Here is a 26,116-nt window from a genome sequence, read left to right as displayed (position 1 = left end):
TTACCAAGTATTATGCTTGTCAAATTTACCTGCTGCATTCCATTTAGAGTTCAACTACCTTATATATAGCGGGTTACTTTTGAGGCACTAAATTTTCCCAGATTGCCCAAACTAAACATTTTCGAGGCCCCCCTTCCTCTTTGATTAATGGCTTGGGGTCTTTCTTATTTTCAAGGATAGAGGTTCAAATGACCACACCCCTACAGTAGAGAGGTTTCAATGCAGGATGTAAATCCAATTTTCGTGTTTCTGGCCGGTCCACGAAAAGTTCATGCCTTGAAAATAACCAGATATACGGTATTAGATATTGTAACGGTTTTGTATTGACGACAGTATATTTTACATCAGTATACCACACATTTTGGGGGCATACGTCCTAGCTATCTATTCTCAAAAGTATGATACTAGTTATATTGTTCTCTGTTTACCAATTCTAAAGCTCTCTAAGAATTTGTCCATGCCACCTTTTATTGTTCTTTACTCGATTGTGTATTGATAAAGAACATTCTGCTCTTTGTTTGTGTAGTACTTGCCCGAACGCTCTTTTGACTCCACCCAAATCGTTTGACTTGGTAGAATAAGCTTTCCTTTTCCCTTTTTGATTGTAATATCGAAAGAATAGAATTTTGTTTCGGGGTTGACTGGTTCAAATACAAACTTCGTGTCCCATTCTGGATCTGTGGTAGACATAAGATCGTTTTTGTTGCATTTCGATACTTCATTGTGTTTTGAATCTCGGGCAAGTACGCAAACGTAATAGTGGGCAGGATCTTGGAAAGGGCCAGCTTGCAGTACTTTGACATGAAGAGACCCCGTTGTACTTTCTGGCTCATAACAGCCGTATGCCTTGTTGATCTGTCTAATGTCAACGTCACTGAGTTTCAGTCTAGATCCGAGTTTGGGTCTACCTTGTTCTTCATAAAGTTCCCAGTTTTTAACGGATATTGTAGGATCATCGGTGATCCCAAAATAATAAATACCGTAGTGCATAATCGAATTAAATGCGTACGGCTCACCTTGATAATTAGTATGCTTTTTCAAATTAAAGTTGCCTATTTTATTTTCTCTAATATTATCACGGTGAATAATAACAGCACGATCTCGATCTGGTCTGTTTTGCTCATGGAAGAATCCGATTGCATGACCTAGTTCGTGCAGAGCTGTTCCTTTTTTGCGACATCCATATCCGAGACTGAAGTCTTGCACTTTCTTGAGTCTTCCTATGAATGACCAACAGCCCCTACCTCTGTGGGTGATATTTAAACGTTGACCCTCAGTTGTTTCATGGAATGTCAAACATGTGCTGTTCTCGTAGTCTGCCATTGCTTCTAGAACGGGTACTTTACCGAATTCTGGGAAACCATCATCGAAAGAATAGTAAACTTTTCCCTCTGGCCATAATGTTCCTTTGCTGTAGATTTTCTGGGTTTCAACATCCTGTAAAACATGTGAGCAACAAGTTTCCGAGTGCATGGCTATGCATACATGGTCATGCGGACTAAGACAGGTAAAATATATCTTCCAGACTATAATTATGGCAAACTACGTTTACAATACAGATTTTTGTATTCCTGATTCGTGACGGTATATGAACTCACCATATCAAGGTCATTCATCTCAGCTATGTCCTCCACAGTCAGAGCAATGTCTCCCTCAAAAAGCCCTGCATCATAAGTATCAGCCATTGCCATGTCTTCGTCCTGCATTTATAAAGTACCGCATTCAATTGCATGCATGCAATAGCAGCATGTTTATATATATAGGAGCCATGCTACTGTAGTATATTGCTGATTTCATGTATCTAACCTCCAACTCTTTTCCTATAATGTCCTTCTCACGACCTTGCTCTTGGCTTGTCAGACGATGTAACAGCTGTTCCTTTAAGGGATATAAAAGTATAAAAACAATGTTATTGTTGAATATTGATAATTTTAAACACATACCAATTGGATTTTTGAAGTTATTAATTTGTTCTCATTAACGGTTTGCTCTCTTGCTTGGATATTGTTTAAAAGCTGCTTGATCAGCTGGTCCCGTTATGAAACTGTTGGCCTGGCAATCAATGCAGCAGGTAGAGCCAGTATCAAACAAGCAGCCAGAAGGTGTTTTGAAGTGTACGTCATGGTAGTTGTCTTGCATGGATAACAGCAACTGCAGAGCTCAAACAAGTGTTTGCTTTTATACTAGTCGGGTACGCATGTTGAAGCGTGCATGTGCATTCATGTGATGACCCATTAATCATCTTATATATACGGTACAGTAGAACCTCGATTATCCGGCCCTCGATTATCCGGAACCTCGATTATCCAGCTTGGCAGTTTTCTTTTTAATCAGATTACATAATTCAGAAAATGGGCGTGTCCCTCAAATGCGCATGCGCGTTGCAGCTGTTACCATGGAGACATGCCTGCTTTTCTTTTGCGCATGCGCAGACAATCATGTGGCACTGCTGTTCATCAATAAAGTGGGTGGATCAAGGCGTGGTTTATCTATTCGATTATCCGGCATATTCACTTATCCGGCCTGCTTCTGGAACCAAGGTGTCCGGATAATCGAGGTTCTACTGTATATACATCTTGAATCGGTGGCACTTTACTCAATGGCCCTTGCTATCTCCATAGCACCAATGCATGTATATACATGCGGGCATATACTCTAGCTCTTTTCCTATAATGTCCTTCTCACGACCTTGCTCTTGGATTGTCAGACGATATAACAGCTGTTCCTTTAGGGATATAAAAACAATGTTGTTGTAATTAATATGATTATAGTCATTGAATATTGATAAAAGATGGTATACCAAAGTTTCTTTTTGGGCCATTACACATAATCATGCATGACAGGCCATGTAGCCCAGGTGACCTACATTTGTTTTCATAGAAACACTCCAGGCTTCTTTGCTGACTCAGCTGTGATCCCATGCAGTCCCTGTACATGTCTGACCATGCCGTTTTCAAAGCCTAAATGGTCATAGCGTTCTAATACGTCCGTTTCATTGCCCCTGCATGTTAGTTGCTGCTTAGCCCATGTTCATAATCAAAACTCTGCATGGTTGTGAGACATTATAATAATTATACTACCGCCGGGGATTTAGCACTTTAGGAGTTTTCGCATAACTCTACATCGCAAACGAAAGACACGCTAAGAGTGAGCATATACGCACAAGTCGCAATAGGGCAAGTACAATGTCATTTGCAATTAAGTGTGCATTCGAAACCCGGTGAGCATTGTGACTGGTTTATATTTGATTTGTAAACTTATTTAGCTCACTCGATTTGCAGACCACGGTGGTATGTTATACCCCGCATTGTTACGCGCCTGTGAAAGGTATGATTATGTTGCTATATAAATCAATTAACATACTGTTTGCTTAATTAACCCTCTATAATTATACATTCAGTGGTGATATCCATGCATACAGGCATATTCTCTGTCAACACAATGTGCATGTAGTGCATTCATTCGACCGTAGATCTACACTACGCTCCATTGGAGGTCACCATGTCAACGATGTGTGCATGGCGCATTCGTTTGACCGTGTCTACACTATGCTCCATTAGAGGTCACCATGTCAACGATGTGTGGTGCATTCATTCGTCCATATCTATTTTTATAGTCTAGCTATGCTCCATTGGGGATCACCATATCAACTGAGTGCAGTGTACTTTACTCAAAATTCCCTTACTAAGTGCTGCCAAATAAGCTAACAACTGCATGCGCCAAAGTGTTTATGGGAAAATGCAGACCGGAACAGGCATGACATGTTGCACATAATTTATAGTAACTGTCTATAGCGTGTTGAATTGATTTTCTATCCAGTTATGATGCCAATCCAAGTTAAAGCCTACCAATTGTTACATGGCCACCCACTTGTTAAGCCTGCATCGCATTGTGTTGCAATTGTTTTGATTTGCACCTGAACCGTGTGTGTGGGTGTGTGTGTGCGTGCGTGCGTGCGTGCGTGCGTGCGTGCGTGCGTGCGTGTTGTGCGCGCGCTGTACCTGAGCACTGTACTGTAGTATATTCACTTAAAAGTATAAACAATACCAGCCTTGTCACTGTTTGCTTGTTCGCAGGTGTGTTCTCATGGTGATCCCACGTTGAGGGTGTTATCCTCAAAAATTGTTTGCTCTCTTGCTTGGATTATTGTTTAAAAGCTGCTTGATCAGCTGGTCCCGTTGTGAAATTGTTGGCCTGGCAATCAATGCAGCAGGTAGAGCCAGTATCAAACAAGCAGCCAGGAGGTGTTTTGAAGTGTACGCCATGGTAGTTGTCTTGCATAGATAACAGCAACTGCAGAGCTCAAACAAGTGTTTGCTTTTATACTAGTCGGGTACGCATGTTGAAGAAAACACTTTGTTTTGCATGTGCATTCATGTTTATGTTATACCCCGCATTGTTACGCGCCTGTGAAAGGTATGATTATGTTACTATATAAATCAATTAACATACTGTTTGCTTAATTAACCCTCTATAATTATACATTCAGTGGTGATATCCATGCATACAGGCATATTCTCTGTCAACACAATGTGCATGTAGTGCATTCATTCGACCGTAGATCTACACTACGCTCCATTGGAGGTCACCATGTCAACGATGTGTGGTGCATTCGTTTGACCGTATCTATTTTTATAGTCCAGCTATGCTCCATTGAGGATCACCATGTCAACTGTGTGCAGTGTACTTTACTTAACTATAAGTGCTGCCAAATAAGCTAACAACTGCATGCGCCGAAGTGTTCATGGGAAAATGCAGACCGGAACAGGCATGACATGTTGCACATAAATTATAGTAACTGTCTATAGCGTGTTGAATTGATTTTCTATCCAGTTATGATGCCAATCCAAGTTAAAGCCTACCAATTGTTACATGGCCACCCACTTGTTAAGCCTGCATCGCATTGTGTTGCAATTGTTTTGATTTGTACCTGAACCGTGTGTGTGTGTGTGTGTGTGTGTGTGTATGCGTGCGTGCGTGCGTGCGTGCGTATGCGTGTGTGTTGTGCGCGCGCTGTCTGAGCACTGTACTGTAGTATATTCACTTAAAAGTATAAACAATACCAGCCTTGTCACTGTTTGCTTGTTCGCAGGTGTGTTCTCATGGTGATCCCACGTTGAGGGTGTTTGCTGCTGAAGCACTGACCACTCTTATCAGATCAGCACTGGAGACAACCTCTAAGCAGGTACAGTGTTGAATATTCACTTTAAGGGTACCCCCTGATTGAACCTCATTAGAGGCTGTAGCTTGGCTTGCTTCCCTAAAGTACTGGTACATTGAGAGAGTACTTTGTCAACTGGTGATAGCCATTTTAGAGTTGATTAATCTGGAACAGCACAACACACCATTTTACTTTTTGCATGCTACTTTTTGTATGCTGAGATCCACGTACCGCCCTCAGGATTTCATACATAAGGGGGGGCGCCCTGGGATTTCATACCCCCAACCAAAATTCCCCTTCTATAAATCTAAAAAATTAATGATGTCATAATTAACCCAAATTCCACCTCAGATAACCATTTTTCAAACAAATGTTCCCAGACTCCCTCAATTAAACATTTCCCCCAGCTAAAAATCCTGTATGACACCCTGGGCCCCTGCATGGTGCATGTATATTGTTTGAATGTAGAATGGATGTGCATGTAATTCATAAGTTATTCATGCGCAATAGGACATCAAACTCATGATGCTGTCTCCACTCAAGTATTTGACTAAAATCCCCTTCCCTGATGTCAGACAAAAACAACTGGAGTGTGTTGCACAGGTGTGTTAAGTTAAGACCCTTGGTTTATTTGTTATAATGTATATGCCTGTGATCGCACTGCATGGTAATCTGTTGTGATTGTATTGGGCAGGTGCTTCAGTCTACGCAGCAAAGCCTTCAGTCCAGCTGGCCCATCCTTCTGGATGTCATCAGATCAGCCACTGACTTGCAAAGGTCAGTGTCAGTTCGTTTTTCCTGACTGTATTGTGCTGTTTAGTCTCCCTTTATAATTTATTTCCATTTCCATCTTATGTGCACGCCCACACTTCTTTCCCACCCCCAGTGAATCACTGGTCCGCACCGGGTTTTCAAGTCTCCAGCTGGTGATGGCTGACTTCCTCCCTACCCTACCCCCCTCCTGTGTTCCTGTCTGCGTCGAGGTTGGAGGTCAGTACGGCTTGCAGAAGATGGATATCAACATCCCATTGACATCTGTGGGACTGCTGGTAAGGGAATAGTGTACTGGCTTGCGCATATACACATAATCAGATTTTACGATGATTGGATGATCTTTCCATGGTAAAAAAATGATTTTAAGCACCTGTGCATAATCGCATTGCAATTGGACACACCTACAGTGGAATATGGCGGACTATCTCTATCAGAACCGGTCCTCTCTTCAAACCTCACTAGAGGCTCTCCGTTTCGACGCTGATAAAACCAGGCAGACTGGTCAAGAGAACCAGACCCCCGTCTTGACGTTCTATAAGACCCTGCAGAACCCTTCACTACCTGTGTTTGATTCTGTTTGGTTGATGCTTTTCAAGTGAGTGCATGAAAAAAGTGTGCGTATGTATCTGAAGCTAAATTGAGAGTATTGAGAATTAACTGGCATTGTTTCTGGATGTGTTCACAAATTATCACAAACCATCCCGAATTTCCTAGTATATGTATTTAAATGGTGTATATAGTTATGCCTCGGTGCGCATGTGCAAGCGAAGTATACGGTAGTGTTTGTGTGTCTGTGTGTGTGTGTAGACTGCTACAGCTGCTCAAGGATAAATCAAGTGCAAGTAAGAGTTTCTATAGGCTTCTAGTAATGTTTACTTGGACTTTAATTCGTGGATTTGCAAAATAATGCTTCGTTCTCGAGTTATGCCTAGTTTTGCATACTTGGAATGCCATTGCAGCCTTTTCAGAAGAGCACGTAGCTAAACTTGTTTACCGAGTGTTGCTACTCTACTTAGTAGTTAGCTCTGCACTAGAACGCTAGTTATTGGTAGCTGCAAGAGTGACAAGAGAGCTTCAAGGCTCTGCTAATGCAGCCATTAATTTTAGACTTGAACTTTTGGCATCGATCGTTTTTAACAACAATCATGGTCGATCATTACCCACTCTGTGAGTTTTTGCATGCAGCATTTGTTTTATCATGTGTATAAAAGCTTTGGCATCTCCACCGAGGCATCAGCACCTGCGGTGCTTTCATTGTAATTGTTGTCAGGGTAGTGTTCTTTAAAAGAGTGAGAAGAGAGCTGCAAGGCTCTGCTGAGCAGCAGCCATTAATTTTATACTTTTGTATCGATCCTTTTTAGCAACAATCATGGTCGATTATTTGAATTTTCCTGTGATTCTGCCTGCATGCAGCAAATTAATGCAAAAATATTCATAATTACGACTATGTATTAGCAGTAATACATATACAGTACCTTTAAATGTTATGTACAAGCCTACATGATCTCACATTCGAAACCTGGCCTATAATATTATTATACAGTAACATTATTATACACTCAAAATGATTCTTGTATACATATACTACATTGTCCATGGCCACTGTGACTTTCCTTAGGCTTGGCTTTGTCATTCAACATGTGATAATTACTGACTTTAAAGCTGTAAAGTAGCCTCGATCCCAGGCCGCACTTATTAATTGAGTGCAATTATATTATGTCCTTATTATCTGGGAAGTGCATTTAATTTACCTTTCCTTAGGGTATTATAAAGACTATAGTAAGGTAGAAGCATGCATGAACAGCAATAGATAAACTGTGTATATATTAAATGAATTGCACGCTCTGAACCTAAAAACAACCAATAATTTACTCTCTTGTATTTTCTAGCCAGGGCTTATAGTCATCTACTTGTATGGACACTTTAAACACCAGGACATCCTCTTTGAGGTATTGAAACTTCTGATCTTGTCTGTGTTTTAGGTCTGAGTACAGAATGAACTTCGGGCGGCCATATCCATGCACTGCTCTCTCGTCACTCAATACTCTCTTACCAGAACAATGAGCTGGTGGAAATGTGAACGACCTTCTGTGATGATTCTTGTCCTCCAGTTGGTTTAGCATATCAATTGTAACTGTTCCTGTAAATGGCCATGAGAGTGAATCGTCATTCTTTCCCTTCATTAGATGTGCACCAATCGATATATGAGTACCGTTTCCATTTCCAAAACCACCAATGTACACACAGATGCACATTTTGTACCCCTTGGGATGTGAATGGAATGGTTTACAATAGAATGCATTGTTTTCTCTCTTATATCTTCGAATGTTGGTTTGTTTAAAGACGTATGGAGATGTTAATGTCATTCCTGGCTTTTTCTGATCAAGATGAATATTAGAGATTGGTGTGTTTACTGCCCTGATGACTGTGTGGGTTATAGTGACATTAATCATGCATGCATGCCAACTATAACTGGGGCGTGCATGCACATCTGCCTGTGTATGCATGCCATGCAATACATGTAATTATACGTACAGTATATCAGGAGCACATTACAGAAGAAGCATCTTACCTCAGGAATTGCATTTCGTGCAAGTTTGTAAAGCAAAACCGCTAAGTGGGTGATAATCATCTGCGGGCGAATGCTAATTGAGCAGAAGGTGCACTTTTACCAAGCATAGGTGAAAAGCTATAGGACTGGTAGTAAGCTCTCTCTTCTAAGAACCTCAGTAAGAGTCCCTACTGCAAAAACAAAACTCCTAGTATGTGTTAGTCTAGGTCTAGCAAACTTTCTCTTTACAAAGTAATTGGATATACAGTAGACTCTCGCTATTCCGGCTCCCTGAAGTACGGCCACCTCGATATACCGGCCATTTGGCTTGGCACGGAATGCTAGCTATATGTTTACTGCACAAAACTCACCCTGAAGTACGGCCACTCGCTATTCCGGTTACCGGCCAGTGCTGGCTGTCCCAAACAGGGTTTTCAATGTAATTTTATACGTGTATTACGGCCGGATATGACGTTTTGGGTGTGGTTTAGCAAATAAAATTGAATTACACTTAAATAGAGAACAAAAAATGATTCATTATCCTACATTATCCTCGAGACAAGAACCGCAAAAGTAGTCATTAGATTCGAGGTAAGGTCGTTTTTAAGCCGCGGCTATTTCCTGAGCTGCAGCCACCTCGCTATTCCGGCCAAACTGCATGGTCCCAAGGGTGACCGGATTAACGAGAGTCTACTGTAATTATATGCTCCTCTTTTGGAATTTTCTGTACCTCACCAATGACAGTCTCTTCTATGATGTATACCAACATCCATCAAAGACCTAGCTATTCATTTGAGCTCTTTCTGGCTCAACCTGGCTCAACCTAGCTCTCTTGCTGCTGCACTACATACAAAATATGTTCATAATGATATTCACAGGCCGAGGGCGGTCTGTATAATTTATGCTACAAACTTTTCTTATAAGGTAATGCGGCGTTTAGGAAAACACACGAGATGCTATTTCCAAACCCATGCAGAGTTAGACGCTCCTTCTGTAATGTGCTCCTGAATATATATAATAATTATTATATGCATGTACATGTACCGTATATCTTCTAGTTTATCGGACAGCAAAAAATAATTATTTTGGAAATTGTCCGGGTATAATTGGAACAGATTTTTATACAGCATGCGAAGTGTCCGGAATAATTAGAACAAGCAAGCAGCTGCATGCGAGCTAGCTAAGTTTAATAGACCAGTGTGCGACTGAATAGTTGCACTAGCTATCTAAAACTAGCTACTCAAAGCTATCTAACTGCAGCACTCTAAAGTCTTGTCTTACTTGCCGTCTGTGAATGGTGAATGTAACTCAACTTTTCAAAGTATTGTCCGGATATTTAGAACAAATGTAATATTAAAGCACTGCATGGTGTGTCCGTTGTATTAGAACAACGAAAATTGCCCAAAAGAGTGTCCGGGGTAATTAGAAGTGTCCGATAAATTAGAAGATATACGGTATATAATATATAAGGGGTCGTATATTATAAATTAGACACATGCGCATTATGTGTTTTTGTATACAGTATAGCTATAGTGTATTATTTGTCTCAAACGCAAGGAGTATACATAAATAATTATACTTGCGTACCTGTTTTGCAAACTTCATCCGCCACAACGCCTTCTTCTAATTCTAGCAACGTCTCAACCAGTGCTCGGTAAGATACGTATGGATTTCTTTCGCTCCACAATCTTAGAGCTGTGACCATTGCCATTTCGTTTCCTCCTCTTAGCGCACAGTGTTTGACATCTGCTTGCTGACTTCTACTGAGGTTTAGTCCTGGTTCTCCCCAGTACACTTCATAACAGTGGAAATGTTTCACCACTTTCCTCAATACTGCAATGTTGGCTTTACTAGCCAGTTGTTCATCTGTTATTCCTGTTTCCTGTTTCAAGATATCAACAGTGAGGCGGTCCCTGTCAGCCATGGTACTTGTTTGTTAAAAATACTGAGCAATATAATAAACTTGACTGCACAAGTCAGACATGCATGTTCAGCACTTTAATATGTGCATGGTAGATCTATATATAGCTTATTATACAATATGGCATTGTGATATCTGCATATACTCTATATAGGTGTGTCAGTGCCAACTCATCAGCCAGCATTCATCAGTGTGGTACATTGTTAAGGTCATGTAATAATAGTAAATCAGATGAATTTAGTATTAAAAATTAAGAGCATAATTATAATGATGCACACACAGCCGGTCACACAAATCGATTTACCATGTGCACACACACAACAAATAGCACAAAAAAACAAGTACGTATATAGCTGCTACATTATACCACAAACATCTCCAGTTCTCTGCACTTTTCTCTTTCTTCGAGATTTCTTCATTGCAACTTTAGCGACAGTTTCAAAAACGTTTCTAGTACCGTCTCTATACTTGGCGGAACATTCAAGAAAGCACTGTGCGCCAATAGCCTCTGATATTTCATACCCTACACTCTCAACTACAAACTTTTCGCTGTCAGACTTTATTTTGTGTGTCCTTTCCTCAGGGCTCATTCCTTCAAGCTGACCCAATATCTCATCACGAATGTCCTTTTTTGTTCCCACAAGAATACATGGCACACTAGGTACGTTCTCTTGTAGTTCTGGCAGCCAATAACTTCTGATCTTTTCTAGGCTGGATGGATTGTCACAGGAGTAGCACAAAACGATTGCATCAGTTTTTTTATATGCGCATTTTCGGAGCTTGAAATAGTCTTCTCGACCAGATACTTCAATGACGACTAGTTCAACTTTTTCTCCATGCAGGATTGCATCCGTGATACAACTTCTCAAAATTGTTGGCACATAAGTCTCGTTGAATTTGTCTTTGCAGTATGCAGATATAAGAGAAGATTTACCAGAGCACATATCGCCAACCACAACTATTTTCCTTGGTCTATGGTGAGGTACAAAGTTGAGTTGTACTGCACTTTTACGTCTTTTGCCTGAATTCCAGCTAAATTTACGCCTGGTTTTACAACAGCTGTGCTTTTTCTTTGCCGCAAACATGCTGTCAATTATCACCTCACTGTCTGAACTTCTGTGTATCAAGTGTCTCGTGCCTGCATTTGTTACTGGATTATCAGCTAAATTTTCAAAGAGAACCTCTGGCTGGGGTCCAATATCTGATGCACCATATTCAAGATCTATGCTGAACAACAGCTCGTCAAGAACATGAATTCTCCGGTAAATATCGGACATAGAATGGCTTCGGGGATAAATGACAGGTCTTTCTCGAAAGGTTACGTTTTTCGAACTGAAGTCATCATCAGAAAGAACAGCTGGTTCTGGCCCAAGGTCTGAGTAGTTACTTTCCTCAAGCAGAATGGAGCCAAGGCTAACTACTGAGTTTGAAGTCGAGCCGTCAGCATCGAGTAAATCCAAGGGTAAAGGAGGTGAAATATAGTCGTAGTCAGACCGGTCATCTTCTATTTGCTCTATCACTATATTTCTGGTTCGGTCTTGCCGCACTACATACTCCGCTTCTGTGTGCAAATTTTCCTCCAGTATTGGAGAGGGAATAATTGCCTGGAGATTGCGTTTACTATTGGAACGTTTATGTATATTTTCTGAGGTGTTGGAGGGATGATCTGTAAAAGGTTTTGATTTGCATTGAACAACACAATTTGTAGAGGTAGGTGATGATGCTGTAGTGTCTAATTCATTGTTGTTCCTTGACAACACTGAGTACTTAGTGGAATTGCATGTAATATTCTCTAAAGAAGGCTTGGTTCTCACTCTTGAAATTTGTCTCCTAATCGAGTAAGCTGAATTGTGGCGAGATTCACGACAGGCAATCTCTGCCAAACCGGTATTCATTGCGTTTGCAGAAATGGTTGAGATTGAATGCACACTGCGACGTGGAGGGCACTTCTGGTACTCTATTTTCACTAACTTTACACCAGTACAGTTACACGGAATTTCAGCTGCTAGTTTTCCACCACACATTGCTTTTATAGAAGAGGTTTAACACAGGTGTGATCAAGTTGTTGCAGTCTTGATGGCAGTGGGTGGATACTCTTTGCTCCTAAAATGGAGAAAATCCCTGGGTAGGTTTCTTGAGCAATACTAACAAACTCGTAGACTCTACACAACAGTGGTGCATGGTGCTCCACCAGGTCTTTTTATCACTCGTCACTTGTTCCAGCTATAGGCTGAGCTGAGCCAATATCTTGCTTTGTTGGAATGGCATGCGAAACAGGGGCGGGGCTCGTATATTAGGGGTGTGGTCAGAGCCACGAGGTAAATATAATACTGTACACTTCTTTGAGCTGAGATGGATGCACTTAAAGCTTTGAAGGCAGAAGCTGAAAGGAAGAGGAAGGCTTTAGATGACAAAGGCCTAAAAGTAAGGCCACACTAACAGTTCAGTTAGCAGTGTGAATTAAGCACCAGGATTCGGTAATCACTCATTTCCACAACACTGTAAAGTGTTACAGAATGATTTGTTCTAATTAGAGCAGATTACTGAGCTAGGTATTAGTTTTTAGATGTGCAAAATTTATATGCTAGCATTTCTCTCCAGGCTAGGAAGTATGTAAAGCGCTCTGAGCTGGAGAGGGTATGTAAAAAACCTGACGCCGAGCTGCCCAATCGCACTCCAGAAAAGGAGGAGGGGTCAATGGGAGGGGCCACACTAATGAGCCCTACTGCAATCACTTCAATAGGAGGCTCCGCCCTATTCTCAATACCCAAATTAGAGGTGTGAGGATTTGGTAATCACTCATTTCCACAACACTGTAAAGTGCTACGGAATGATTTGTTCTAATTAGAGCCAATAATTGTGTGTTTAGTGGTGCCTATTAACAGTGTATTTCGCTATAGAATTGTGTATTTTACACTCTTCTACTAGTAACCATCTGAATATGTACTTACATTAGCCTAACATTTAATTGTGTCTATTCCTTCGCTCTGCTTACGTAAGTATAGTTCTTCTAACGCTATATGTAACTTTTTGTCAGGTGGTCCGTCGATTGAGGGAGAGAGACGAGCCAATCAGATTGTTTGGAGAGACAGATAATGATGTGACCCTCAGACTCAGGTATCCTGACCAAATGATTGCTATTACTGTGATCTGTAAAATATTATTTCAGTTCCGTGAGTACATAATTATGTATAATTATAACTTTACATGACTGTAGAATACCTTGTACCAGCAGCACATACTGCTTGTACATTGTCCTATGTAAAAGTTGCTTGGTTGAAACTCACACATGTATGCATGCTTTGAAACTTTAGTGGCCTGAAGACAGGTTCATTTCTGGCTGGGGTTTTTGTTTATCATGGCTAAGGTTAATTTACTGTTTTTGTTTGCTCTTCCAGGCAAATTGAGATTCTTGCTCCAGAAGTCAACAAGGTAAATCATTAATTTTATGCATGTGTTTAGACTTACACTTTACTTTGTTGAGTTTGCCGTGTACTAAAAAAATTAATTACTAATGCGTTTTGTCCTCGACCATAGCTATAATAAACTAGAGCACTAAAAAGTGCAAAACCCTCAGCGTTAATTTGAGGTTTAGTGTAGTCTACAGCCGCCTTGAGTCAAAATCGTGTGTACATCTAGGCCAACGTGCAGGTTCAAGCTTCTTGGCTTCTCGCTTTTATTTACAACGAAGCTTTGCCATCAAATTCTGTCAACTTTAAAACTACTAACCTTGTTGAGGCTATCCATGGTACAAACACAGCGCTATGGCTGCCAAGTGAGCAGACTTAGAACACACAGACAGACAGACCGACTACTATAATATATATAATACAGTAGAACCTCGATTATCCGGCCCTCGATTATCCGGAACCTCGATTATCCGGCTTGGCAGTTTTCTTTTTAATCAGATTACATAATTCAGAAAATGGGCGTGTCCCTCAAATGCGCATGCGCGTTTCAGCTGTTACCATGGAGACATGCCTGCTTTTCTTTTGCGCATGCGCAGACAACATGTGGCACTGCTGTTCATCAATAAAGTGGGTGGATCAAGGCGTGGTTTATCTATTCGATTATCCGGCATATTCACTTATCCGGCCAGCTTCTGGAACCAAGGTGTCCGGATAATCGAGGTTCTACTGTATATATACTATATAGGGTAACAATGATTTTATTGCTATAACAGCCTTTGATCGTGTGCTCTACTTATAATGTTTGATGAATGTAACTAGAGTCTGGAGCATACACTTGTAATAGGAAGTTGCATTCCAGACCCTTTGATACTTCAATTCACATGGTTAACCATTCACATGGCGTTTATTACTGAATTACTCAAAGGCTTAGTGTACATTCAGATGCATTTACACTGTACATGCATGTGCATGTATAATTATAATAATTACCAGAACATTTTTTGGTAGATCTAGTTTTACCAACAGTTATAAATTTGTACATTGCTGTAACTGGATGCTCTAGTGACATAATTATAGCCTGGGAAAATATCCCAAAATGAATAAAGTAGCGCCTTGAGTGCTGTGTCTAACCCAGTGCATTGACCCAATATACTACACCCACGTGATAATCATTGTTGTACACGCAGTACACACACTTTGTAACCACACTGCTTTGTACGAATCAATGAGCAGTTTTTGAATAGCAGGCCTGCAAAGAGTTTTTGTTTTTCCATGCTCGCTACTCAACTTCAACCTTAACCTTAAGGATTATACAAAGGCTGGTGGTTACATTAGACCGAGTTGTACACCCCCTTCAGTACAATTGTTAGGTATTCACTGTGTATATTGGTGTCCCGTTACAGGCAACGTTTGTTGATGGGTGGTAAAGTTCAAAGGGTTCAAGTCAGTACACAAATGAATCTCTTTGTTAGCCCATGGTTGTGTCTATATCTCTCAATAAAACCCAATCAGTCTCAGTGTGCACGTGTGCACCTTCATAAACAAATAGTGTTAGGTTTTAATTAGTGGCCAGGGTATAGAGGGGGAATGTGTAGTAGAAAGAAAGGTAGAGGAACCTTCCCTCCTACATGTATGTACTGCCAGTCACATCGTCTTGAGCTCTTGAAATGTAAATATTTATGTGTTATGTTCCTAAGCATGTTAGTACATGTCACCACCCCATTTTCACAGCACTGCATGTACATATATCGTATCAGCAAGGCTACTCTCCCTCCTTTGCAGGGCCTGACCAATGATTTCAAAGATGCTCTGGACAAACTTGATCATGAGAACCTGCTGCAACTGGCCAGGCAAGACGTGAGTAGCGTATTTATGTGTTCATTACTACTGCATAAGTGCATGTGTATCCTGGGTTACAAAAATCACTCTGTACCAGTCAGTGACTGCTCCAATAATTAAAATTTGTTTGTACCATATACATGTATTGTAATCATGGTGCCCGGTTGCATGTAGTAAATCTTGGATGCATTAATTAGGCAGACATGTTATGTACCTGCTCTGGCCGTATTTAGCCTGCTAACAAAGTACAGTTTGTAGTGGCTACATATAAATCATAATAATGTTATCCTTGAAGCTTGGGAAGTGAGTGGGTATGTTTGCCCACAGACTAGCAACATGATAACCTAATCAACCGCCGCTATAGACACGCCCCTTCTCGTTTTCATACACCTCTACATGGTGTACCATAGACACCCGTACATGGGTTTGCTCGTATATACATTTTTCAGCTCATTAGAACAAGTATTTTAAAGTCTTTCATGTTTTATTTGTGTAGTGTTGTCGAACTGTGTACTCATTCTATTCTGTGTGTCTCATTCAAACACTGCTGGCAGCTCAGTTCTAGCTATTCCATGTATATGAAAACATAATTATCTTATTTCGATCGGTTAGTAAGCTGGGTAATGTTTTAGTAAATTTCAGGTGGATCGTAGCTAGGTTAAAGTCTATTGTGAATGTGAATCTCCATTTTGCACAAATTTGCTTTAAAACTTGTGTATACCCTCCCAGCATTTAAGAGTTACCTCTGATTCTGAATAATTATATAGATCTATTAAAGGGGTACTTCACTGTTTGTGGATTAGCCCACTCTATTTATCTTTTTACAGTGCAATTTGAGTGGTCGTACATGGATAATTTGTAGTGTTTGTAATGTTTGGTAGTGTTTACCTTTCTAGCCAACATGGTGCAGCCACTTCCCTACACTACTCAGGCTACTTCCTTGTTGCATATACATGTACATGTATGTTAGCTGCTAAAGTAATTAATGGCTGACCACTTTACAGAGCCTGTTCTACATATCAGGAAACCACAGGCCCACCAATGGCTGCCCTTTGTAGCCCAGTCATTGTTGGTGTTCCTGTAATGGGTGTATTATTTTGTTGAAAAGACTGTGCCACAGCTTGTGTTGTGGAACATGCTATTAGGGCTATATCTTGTTACGCTCTTTCCCGTGGTGGCTTCTCTTCCTGTTTAGTTTAGGTCACAATGTGATATATATATACTTGTACATGTAAGCCTATACTGTGGAGTTGTCTTCTTTTTGCCTATACTTGTCATTATATACATGTAGTAGCTGCCTCCTAGTGCCCTGCATTGAAGATCGAGCCACTTATTGATTTAGTCTAGTGTGTGCATACATTACTGCACAGAATCCCTAGTGGGGGGAGTGAATACTTAGGTACTTTTTGTTGTATTGACTGATCAAAGCCGAGTGTTTGACCTCTATCGAAGTACGTGTAGTTATTTGGCTTTCCTGGAGGCTGTTATATTAGGTAGATTAGAGCTGACGATTTAGCATTGTTGCAAGGATAACCAAATTCACCATTTACGGTCAGGTCAACTCAACTCAGTAGAAGTATTATATAATAGCGTATCCCAGAGTTCCCACCCCTGAGCATACCGCAGGGCCCTCTTGTCAGGTGTACAGTCTTTTTGTCATCATTGTGTTGTCATTGTCAATTTCTCCTGTTTTTGTTTTTTTGATTAGTAACACTTAGAGCTCAATCGCTCGCTCTGTTTTGGTGCAAGACTCTTTCTGGCACTTCTCACATGAGAGCATACCTTAGAGCCTCTTCAGGTGTACAGTGTACGTTGTCTGTCTGAGGTCGTCCTGGATACAGATAAGGCTTTCAAATATGTGCATCTGCAATTCTAAGCTACCTGTAACAACAATTAGGCTCTATGCAGTCACTTGAACCCTGTCCCTATAATCTAGTGATATCATAGTTTACCTGATGGCGTTTGTGAAGGGTAGTCATCTTGAATGTTGTGGGTGCGTCTGTATGAGTTAGTACTTCTGGGATAGCGGTTCAAATTTGATTATCTGTTTTGATCCTCATTTGATTATCTTCTTTGATCCTCGATCTCCTCATACTCACCGTGTGTTACTGGCTGTTATCAGATCTATGCACCATATGCCAGACACTTGTGTACTGCTTGCAGCAGTAATGTGTGGTGGTATGTGCTATTGTATATTGTGAATTTAGCAGACATACTTGTTTTGTCAACTGGAGTAGTTTACAGTTATATTAAACGATAAGGCATGTATTGGAGCTAAATAAAGGGGTCAGAAATGTGTAGCTTTGTAGAATAAAAGGAATTCCGCTATACAAATGCTTTATTTATTTTCGCTTGACTATTATTTGGTTCGCATTACGTATACTGCATTGTATCGATCAGCAAGAAATAAATGCTGATGCCATAATAATAACAATATTATTTTGCATTATTTTGTTTATTTGCTGGCATTCCTTGCAATGATTTTGTTTTTATTAGTCCCTGGTCTGGTGCAAATTCTGATACCTTCACCACCCTTCTCTTGTTTTGGTTAGTAGGGCCAGCATTGGTCAGTTGGGAATAAACCTGTGCTTGTAAGGTGTGTAGTGATGTCTCCTCTTGTCAGGGCGGGCTCATTTGGGACGCCAGCTCAATTTGTTTAGTCGAATAATTATAATAACTTTGCATTAGAAGATTTGTGTCTGCAACACCAGTGGTATGGCAAATAATTGTTGCGCTATCTCTTTTGTTGAAATGTCGTCGTCTTTTGATAAGGTGTTCACTTATATGTATTCATGTGACAATCATGTGCACAGGGTGACGTTGGAGTGGAGCGCTCGGACCTACAGTTCAAAGATGATGGTACAACTCTTCAAGAGCTACTGGTAAGTGCACACCTACGATTGTTTGTCTGGTAAGGATCATTACTTTAGCTTTTGTCTTATTAATTATGGTACACAGTCCATGATGACAGACTTGAAAGGGGAAGATGAAGACAAGCAGCAAGATGTCTGCCTCAGAACCCTCAAGGTGGGTACAGCGTACATACATGTATCTGCATTACGTCTATAACAATTTACTACCACAGTGACACTAGCTGCATAACTGTACATGTACTTCCAGATCGAGGCACCAGTTCCCTGTATTGTGACATGAGTAATTGTGTCCATACCACCCCCTCACTTTAGGTTTATAATTATTCGAGCCACTCACTGCCACACCCCTCCACTCAAAATTGTCTTAATGAATGGGAGTAGGGAGTAGTCGCCACTATCGAGTAGTCAGTACAGACTAAAATACTACGCCAACATTGCACTTTCTCCCCATGCAGTTCTTACTGAAGGAGTGGGCTAAGAAACTGAATTCTAGACCAGAGGCTGTCAAGACCAGCTGGAAGGTAACTGACTGTCATTTGTCAGTGTATCTGTCTCAATACCAAGCACACATTCATGCGACTTCTCTCCTACCTTAAGAATACCAATAAAATTAAGTCCATATATTATATATACACATTGGTCATAAAAATAATGGAATCCAAGTAATAGAAACTCACATCTCTGAACCATTAACTAATTATATGTGCATGGGGCTTTCACAAATTCCTTGTCTGGAAGAGTATCCAGTCCAACTGTGTTCATATACCTAGATACGTTAGTAACGTGTTAAACATGACTGTATTAATTGCTAATCGTGACGTTAGTATAAATCTAGTTTGTCAGTCATTAGTGTCTTGAGTTGTGGATAGCAGTCTCAAGTCTCACCCTCCACATCTACCACCCCAACACACACGTACACACAATACAATACAGGGCAAGCTTGAGAGTGTCACATTCAAACAAACAGAGGCATATCTCAAACCATTGTTTAAGCAGATGAAGAAGAAGGTGAAAGGAATGTGTTGTGTCATATATATATGACCGTAAAGTATGCATTGTACCTGTTACAATGTACAGCATGTTCATTCTACAGCAATTGTGTGCAGTTTCAAATTGTCACATTTCTACTTTCCCCTCTGTTTGTTTCTCCATGCACAGAGAACTCTGCCAGACCTCCTCAGATTTCTGTGTCTGATTTGTTCCCACCTACTGAATAGAGAATACGTACAGGTGAGGGAAGGGCATACCGTATAGCGCAAAATGTTTGAGGCACTTAAATTTCGTTGAATAAATTTCGTAGGTTGACTGCTTACCGGAAGCCACACCTTTAATCTTTGCACGTTATAGCAAATATTTCTAACCCGTGAAAATTAATCTCTTCCCCCCCCCCCCCCCCGAAAAGTTCGTGCTATACAATACATTGTACATGTACAAGTGCTGTTTGAAACATTACCACAGCATTTTTTGTGTAGAGACTAGAGTATATTCAAAGTCTAACTGTCGTGTATGGTCAGTGAACATTCTTAATAGCTCAACTGTCTGTACATTCTTAATACACACGCATCAACCCATCCAGGCAAACGATGCATACCTCTCCATGGCGATTGGTAACGCCCCCTGGCCGATTGGTGTGACCATGGTGGGTATCCATGCTCGTACTGGGAGGGAGAAGATCTTCTCTCAGCAGATTGCACATGTTCTCAATGATGAGACTCAGAGAAAGTACATTCAGGTACGGTATGACTTTATTGAAATGTGTATAGTAATAGTACAACATCCGAGTAAAAACACTTTTTACTCTTGAGAGCAGATGGTGGTTAATTGTCCTTTACATATTTGTTAATATGAGGGTGTTGTTTGGAAATAATTATTCCCCTGTTGACATGAGCATATTCCTTGCTGAAAGCTCTGCTGTGTAAGCAATTTAACGCTATTGCATAATGTTGCTTTCTTCTATTAATAGCAATGAGTATATAATTATAATAATTACTAGGGTTCCAATACTGAGTCCAGTACATTTGTTGCAGGCTGTGAAGCGACTGATGACATTCTCCCAGCAACATTTCCCGACTGACCCATCAAAGTGTGTTGAGTACTCCAGAACTAGAGACTCATGATTGACTCTTTTGCACAGTATTAATCTCTTTGTCAACTTTTCATTTCCCAAGTACTGTAGCAAGCTATGTATCTATGTACCTGCCTGTGCACTTGCCTCGTGACACAACAGTTAACCTCATTATAATAATAGTGGATCTATGCATGTAACATCCCCATTGGACTTGCCTTGCAAGACTATCCTATAGCTAGCTAGCTTTACGTGTTGTACAAGGAAGATCTGGGAGAAGTGGGAGGGGCTGGCTGATAATAGGTCAAAGGTTCCTCATCATCGACATTATGTATATGCTCAAGTCATCTTCTCTGGTTCTTGTTTGCTGTATTTGTGTGTCTTTGAGCTCGCTGTTGGCTCCAGCAGAGGGTGCTCAATGCACTGTCCACCCTGACCACAAGTGTCAAGCCACTTGCAATGGGACAACCTTTGATATCAGCAAACTTTTTGATTATCCGTGAGTTCTGAGTTCTGAGTGAGATTGCTTGTAGATCTACTATTGTATATTGCGGGAAATGTTCACTGTTTAAGAGCCCTCAGAAAAAAAAAATTGGCAGGTTGTACGTTTGCGTTTCAATACAAGGAGCTGGTGCGTGGGAGTTAATTAATTTTTCTTTAAATTTTTGCATTAACTGCTCTGCCCCTAAAAAAACTTTGCAAATCTTGGTAGGGACATAGCTAGGTTTTCACGATTGTGCAAAGTAATGCCATCTCAGCAATAATTTTCTGGTAGGTTATTTTCCATTGCTAAAGCTGATTGGGGGACTAGAAAGCTGCTCATTATACAGAGTATAGAGGTGGTCGCTCCTGAGAGGTTGCTTTACATTGAAGTCATTGTAGTTTAAATCTGGACCTCTCTTGGCCGTTTTAGAGCGTGTGGTTGCTCTTCAGATCAGAGGTGATCGTTAATGGAGGTTCCTGTATATCAAACATTTATTGGTGAATCTATAGATGGTTCCAACACCCGCAAGTTTGTGAAAAGCTGAGCTTACGGGCTATTGCAAACCATACAATAAAATAGGAGGTATAGCTAAATTTTGGTATAACTTGATTTCATTTATTTTATAGAATTACTGTGAAGGGCAAGTACGGCGACTACCTGGTAGACCTTTGCAATGGTGTAATGTGTCCAGACGCTCTTAATACAACTGGTGTGGCGATCTGTCAAATGGAAAGCCAGTCCTACAATTGCGGGTTGATCAAAGAACCTATCTGGCTCTTTAACTACAACTTTCAGAACACACAGTTCACAGTTCAATACCCATGGGGAATTGATTGGAGGTAAGTATATATTTGCAGCAATTTGTTTGATCGATCGGCAAGCGATTGATTAGCGAGGTGGCTTTATTTTTCAAAAATAGCCACGGCTAATAGCGATCCCCAAGCCACCTCGAATCTATTGACTAGTTTGCAGTTCTGCTTATAGCTAAGCTATTCGTTAAGAATCGGAGCCACACCTATAATTTATGTTTTATGCCAGTCATCATAATTTTTGCCATAATAATATGGGCGTGATAATTTGATTACTTGCCAATTATAGCAGTCTGTAAAATCATTGTTTGAAATTGTATGGCTAAGAGTGCAATATGGGATTAATAGCACGAGTAACAAGCAATAGCAAGGTTGCTAATTGCACAAAGCGTAGCCGAGTGCTATTAATCTCTTATTGCATGAGTAACCATGCTATATTTCTAATCGTGTATGATGTAGTTTTTATTAAAATTTTCGGCCGTGGCCGTTATTTGAAAACAATACGCTGTCAATGACAACGTGCAATTAATTACTGGACCTAATCTGATACGGGATTAATTGCTGTACACTCTCCAGTCACACTAATAGCACATCATACGATTATTAGGATATCAGAGATCATCTTTACTGAGGATAAGAGTGTGGAGAAAACAACAATTGAGTTTGTTAATGAGAAACCAAATCTGCAATACGTAAGTCACTTTTTATCAAGAATCTGGCATTAATTTTCTCCATTGTAGAACTTTTTAGTCCGAGGGAAGTGCATTGGTCAGCCGTACGATGACTGCAAGTAGTGCTGGACATAAGCTGGATTACACCACGATTATTAAGTTTATACTCTTGAGTGTCGACACTACCTTTGTACTGTTTATATGCATGCAATGATTTGATCGGAACAGTCGGTAGTTACACATAATTATTTTGTGAGACCATCTGCCGCCATTGAGCCAAATGTCATTGTATACTTTGTACATGGTAATTGTGGGTTAATTAATGGTGATGTGCAAATTAAGGCAAGGAGGCATAAGGTTATTATCGGGGTACTTCATGTAAATTGGTACTTCATGTAAATTGGTATATACCTCATGTAAATTGTCTATTAAACAGCTGTTCCCTCTGTTCCTACGGTTCCTAGTGTTCCCTCTGCTCCTAGTGTTCCTAATGTTCCTAACTATTCCTACACTTCCTAGTTCTTAACGTTCTCTGTTCCTAGTGTTCTCTCTGTTCTACTGTTCCCTTTACACACCTAAACTAAATTGTATATAAGTGCATGTACACAATTTAAGCGTGCTGGATTCCCATTCTTCGTACTACAGTTAACGCATCGCACTGCATATTACACACTTGTTCTTGGTGAAGGGTCCTCAGTAGCCCCATGTCCATGGACCCATGCATGTCTTCCTCATTGCTAGTCGCCAGACTGGAGGTGCAGGGGCGTAGGGAGGGGGAGGGCTTTGGGGGCTGGAGCCCCCCCTTTCTCTGCAAAAACTACACTAAGAGCCCACCTTCTCTGATGAGTCTTCAGCCTGGGAATTACTGGTATAGATTAGTGGCAGACAAACAGCATGTCCAAGAGCTAGCTATACTATACTAGTAACTTTGATTCTTTAGTGCAACTAAGCTAGCTAGCTAGCTACGGCTAGCTAGCTAGCTTTAGCAGTATTATTAATTGAAGCAAGGTGTGGCTATTTCTTGCACATGCGCAATGAGTCATTAATTAGGGGGTGTGGCTCCTGGTCACCGGAATTTTCGGCGCTCCGCGCCAAGTAGTTTCTGGCGCGAAAGCTCAGCCCCCCCTTCCTCAAATTCCTGCCTACGCCCCTGAGGTGGGCTGCAAGTTATTAGTCTCTGATGAGATACCTTTTTCCATACTGCTGAGGTCCTCCCCTGTCTTAGCAGCGTAGTTAGTAGGCCTAAAGGAGTGTGTGCCTGCGTGCGTGTGTGTGCATGGATGGTGGGTTGTGTTGTACATTTACACTATAATATAGGTGATCTTGACTTTAAGGGTCTCTACAAAGTATGACAAAAATACCAGTTGGTGTGTACTCTGTATACCTGTACCTCGGACGCCTCAATTCCAGGCTGCTCCCTCTGGTGAGAGGGGTTGGGATCGAGGCTACTCGGACGAGAAAAGAAGCCATTGAATCTAGTTGCCTACCCTTCTCATCACTATACAACTTTGGCTTTTCAGTGCTTGCACCAGATGGTCTTTCTCAATGGTCGTAGCTATGTTACTGTGACCATAGACTGGGCAAAGCTTCCACTACATCCATGCAGGCAATGAACGTTTGGCCAATTACCTCATATTCAAAAGTGACTTGACAGTCTTCTGTTTTAATCAGCCATATTTTTTGTATTTGCTATGTGTCTGACTATGCAAGAGGAACTACACGACAAGTCTACAAATAATTAATAGTAGTGTATTTAAATTATAAGTCCAGTGATTCCAGCACCTCATTGGGCACTAGTCAACAGAAAGTGGGAGGGGCTGGCTGCATGGTTCTCAATTAAGCAAAATAAGTGCTCAATAAGTGTTTGCATCATGCCCAAGTCATCTTCTCTGATTCTTGTTTGCTGTATTTGTGTGTCTTTGAGCTCGCTGTTGGCTCCAGCAGAGGGTGCTCAATGCACTGTCCACCCTGACCACAAGTGTCAAGCCACTTGCAATGGGACAACCTTTGATATCAGCAAAATTTTTGGCTATCCGTGAGTTTGTGTATAGATCTACCTACAATATATACACGATTAAGAGTCTACCAACTGATGGTGGATCTATTGGTACAGTAAGGCGCCCCTCCATATGCAACACCCCTTGCCCTATTAGGCAATTTTCTGACCTAGCTCTAAAAGTAGAACAGGATAATTACTTTCACGTCCTAATTGGAGATAATTATAACCACACCCTAGCCTCGATTGTAGCTTATAGCACACTGGAAAATACATTTAAGGCGCTTAAATCGAAGCAAATAGACTAAGAGAGCTACCTAGCTCCAATTAGATGTGATCCTCTAATTATGCGACACCAGAACTTTACCAAGCGAGAGTATATATGATAGAGAAGAGAGTATCGAACGTAGGCATACTGTACATCAGATGTATGCGGAGAGTAACGTGACTTCCTGTATCTGTCATGGGCTTGAAATTTGCACACTGACCAATCCAAGTGTGGGTGATGTAATCTACTTTCTCTTGACTTTACATAATAAGCGACATATGGCTTTAAAAGTGTCGCCTTAATTTAAGTGCTATTCATTTTACAGGATGAATGTGATAGGCAAGTACTACTCCTACTTGCTAGACCCTTGCAATGGTGTAGTGTGTCCAGACGCTTTTAATACAACTGGTGTGGCGTTCTGTCAAAAGGCAGACCAGTACTACAATTGCGGGTTGATCAAAGAACCTATCTGGCTCTTTAACTACAACTTTCAGGACATACAATTCACAGTTCAGTACCCATGGGGGACTGATTGGAGGTATATAATTATAAAGAATTAATTTGGTGGCCAAGTGATGATTTCATCTCACCAATTAGCAGTCTGTAAATGATATTAATTTTGACTCTGTATAGAATAACAGAGATCACCTTTATTGAGGATAAGAGTGTGGAGAAAACAACAATTGAGTTTGTTAATGAGAAACCAAATCTGCAATACGTAAGTCATTTTAATTATTTATCTAGGAATATCTGACATGTTCCCTCTCTCCACTGCAGAACTTTTTGGTCCGAGGGAAGTGCATTGGTCAGCCGTACGATGACTGCAAGTAGTGCTGGACATAAGTTACAGGATTGTTGTTGAGTGTTGTCCCTTTGTGTACATGTACGTGCGTATACTGTTTACGTGCGTATACTGTTTACGCATGCAACGATTTGATCAGAACAGTCTGTACGGTCATAACTTTAATGATTTATGAGACTATGCATTGAGCCAAATTAGTCTTTGTTTGTTCACGTAATATAACTGTTTAATGTGTGAGGTGCAAGGCAAGGAGGAGGTATATGATTTGCCGAATAAATAGTTACTTTACATATGTAGTAGACGTCCATTTAAATAAGTCATATATAACACATACACCAGGTCAGACGTACACCATACAATTGCGTGGTTGTTGGATTGCAAAATTCTGTTAATAATTATGTGCTTTCCTACTAGTAGATGGCTGGTAGTAGTCTGTTTGCTCAATATAATTCAATTGCAATCACATGACAGTGAATATGCTTATAGCCTACG

General features: G+C 40.6%; 5 protein-coding genes across 9 annotated transcripts; 4 read left to right on the top strand and 1 right to left on the bottom strand.

Moving 5' to 3' along the window:
• Window positions 1-281: 281 nt before the first annotated feature.
• Window positions 282-12,649, bottom strand: LOC135346708 (astacin-like). Of its 5 annotated transcripts, none has more exons than XM_064544430.1 (5): window positions 2,867-4,142; window positions 1,944-2,725; window positions 1,807-1,878; window positions 1,599-1,700; window positions 282-1,437 (listed from the first exon to the last, which is right to left on the bottom strand). In XM_064544430.1, exons 4-5 carry the CDS (start codon window positions 1,689-1,691, stop codon window positions 478-480), a joined length of 1,053 nt encoding a protein of 350 aa, XP_064400500.1. In that variant the 5' UTR covers window positions 1,692-1,700; window positions 1,807-1,878; window positions 1,944-2,725; window positions 2,867-4,142; the 3' UTR covers window positions 282-477. The 5 variants fall into 5 exon arrangements, 1 of the variants encoding a protein (XP_064400500.1); XR_010398100.1 differs by lacking the exons at window positions 282-1,437; window positions 1,599-1,700 and adding exons at window positions 7,808-8,360; window positions 10,074-10,515 and having other exon boundaries at window positions 1,806-1,878; window positions 2,867-3,001; XR_010398101.1 differs by lacking the exons at window positions 282-1,437; window positions 1,599-1,700 and adding exons at window positions 7,808-8,360; window positions 10,074-10,514 and having other exon boundaries at window positions 1,806-1,878; window positions 2,867-3,044.
• LOC135346724 (protein MON2 homolog) lies at window positions 5,064-6,534 on the top strand. The gene is made up of 5 exons (XM_064544447.1): window positions 5,064-5,185; window positions 5,672-5,764; window positions 5,856-5,938; window positions 6,048-6,210; window positions 6,343-6,534. The coding sequence occupies exons 2-5, from the start codon at window positions 5,684-5,686 to the stop codon at window positions 6,532-6,534; spliced, it is 519 nt and encodes a 172-aa protein (XP_064400517.1). The 5' UTR covers window positions 5,064-5,185; window positions 5,672-5,683.
• A 38-nt stretch (window positions 12,650-12,687) lies between the features above and the next one.
• On the top strand, window positions 12,688-20,765 carry LOC135346714 (pre-mRNA-splicing factor 18-like). Its single transcript, XM_064544435.1, has 12 exons — window positions 12,688-12,831; window positions 13,009-13,185; window positions 13,445-13,524; window positions 13,806-13,839; window positions 15,600-15,674; window positions 18,470-18,538; window positions 18,615-18,683; window positions 18,985-19,050; window positions 19,463-19,537; window positions 19,688-19,759; window positions 20,106-20,261; window positions 20,557-20,765. The coding sequence occupies exons 1-12, from the start codon at window positions 12,760-12,762 to the stop codon at window positions 20,644-20,646; spliced, it is 1,035 nt and encodes a 344-aa protein (XP_064400505.1). The 5' UTR covers window positions 12,688-12,759; the 3' UTR covers window positions 20,647-20,765.
• Window positions 20,766-20,876: 111 nt separating this feature from the next.
• LOC135346722 (uncharacterized) lies at window positions 20,877-22,856 on the top strand. Its single transcript, XM_064544446.1, has 4 exons — window positions 20,877-21,093; window positions 21,705-21,917; window positions 22,495-22,579; window positions 22,628-22,856. Exons 1-4 carry the CDS (start codon window positions 20,924-20,926, stop codon window positions 22,679-22,681), a joined length of 522 nt encoding a protein of 173 aa, XP_064400516.1. The 5' UTR covers window positions 20,877-20,923; the 3' UTR covers window positions 22,682-22,856.
• Window positions 22,857-24,362: 1,506 nt separating this feature from the next.
• LOC135346725 (uncharacterized) lies at window positions 24,363-25,836 on the top strand. Its single transcript, XM_064544448.1, has 4 exons — window positions 24,363-24,593; window positions 25,148-25,360; window positions 25,456-25,540; window positions 25,600-25,836. The coding sequence occupies exons 1-4, from the start codon at window positions 24,430-24,432 to the stop codon at window positions 25,651-25,653; spliced, it is 516 nt and encodes a 171-aa protein (XP_064400518.1). The 5' UTR covers window positions 24,363-24,429; the 3' UTR covers window positions 25,654-25,836.
• Window positions 25,837-26,116: the final 280 nt, after the last annotated feature.

The sequence above is a fragment of the Halichondria panicea genome, chromosome 13, assembly GCF_963675165.1.
Source record: "Halichondria panicea chromosome 13, odHalPani1.1, whole genome shotgun sequence".
NCBI lineage: Eukaryota > Metazoa > Porifera > Demospongiae > Suberitida > Halichondriidae > Halichondria > Halichondria panicea.
Note: the sequence above shows the minus strand (reverse complement) of the source record. Positions and strands in the feature narration are given on the sequence as shown.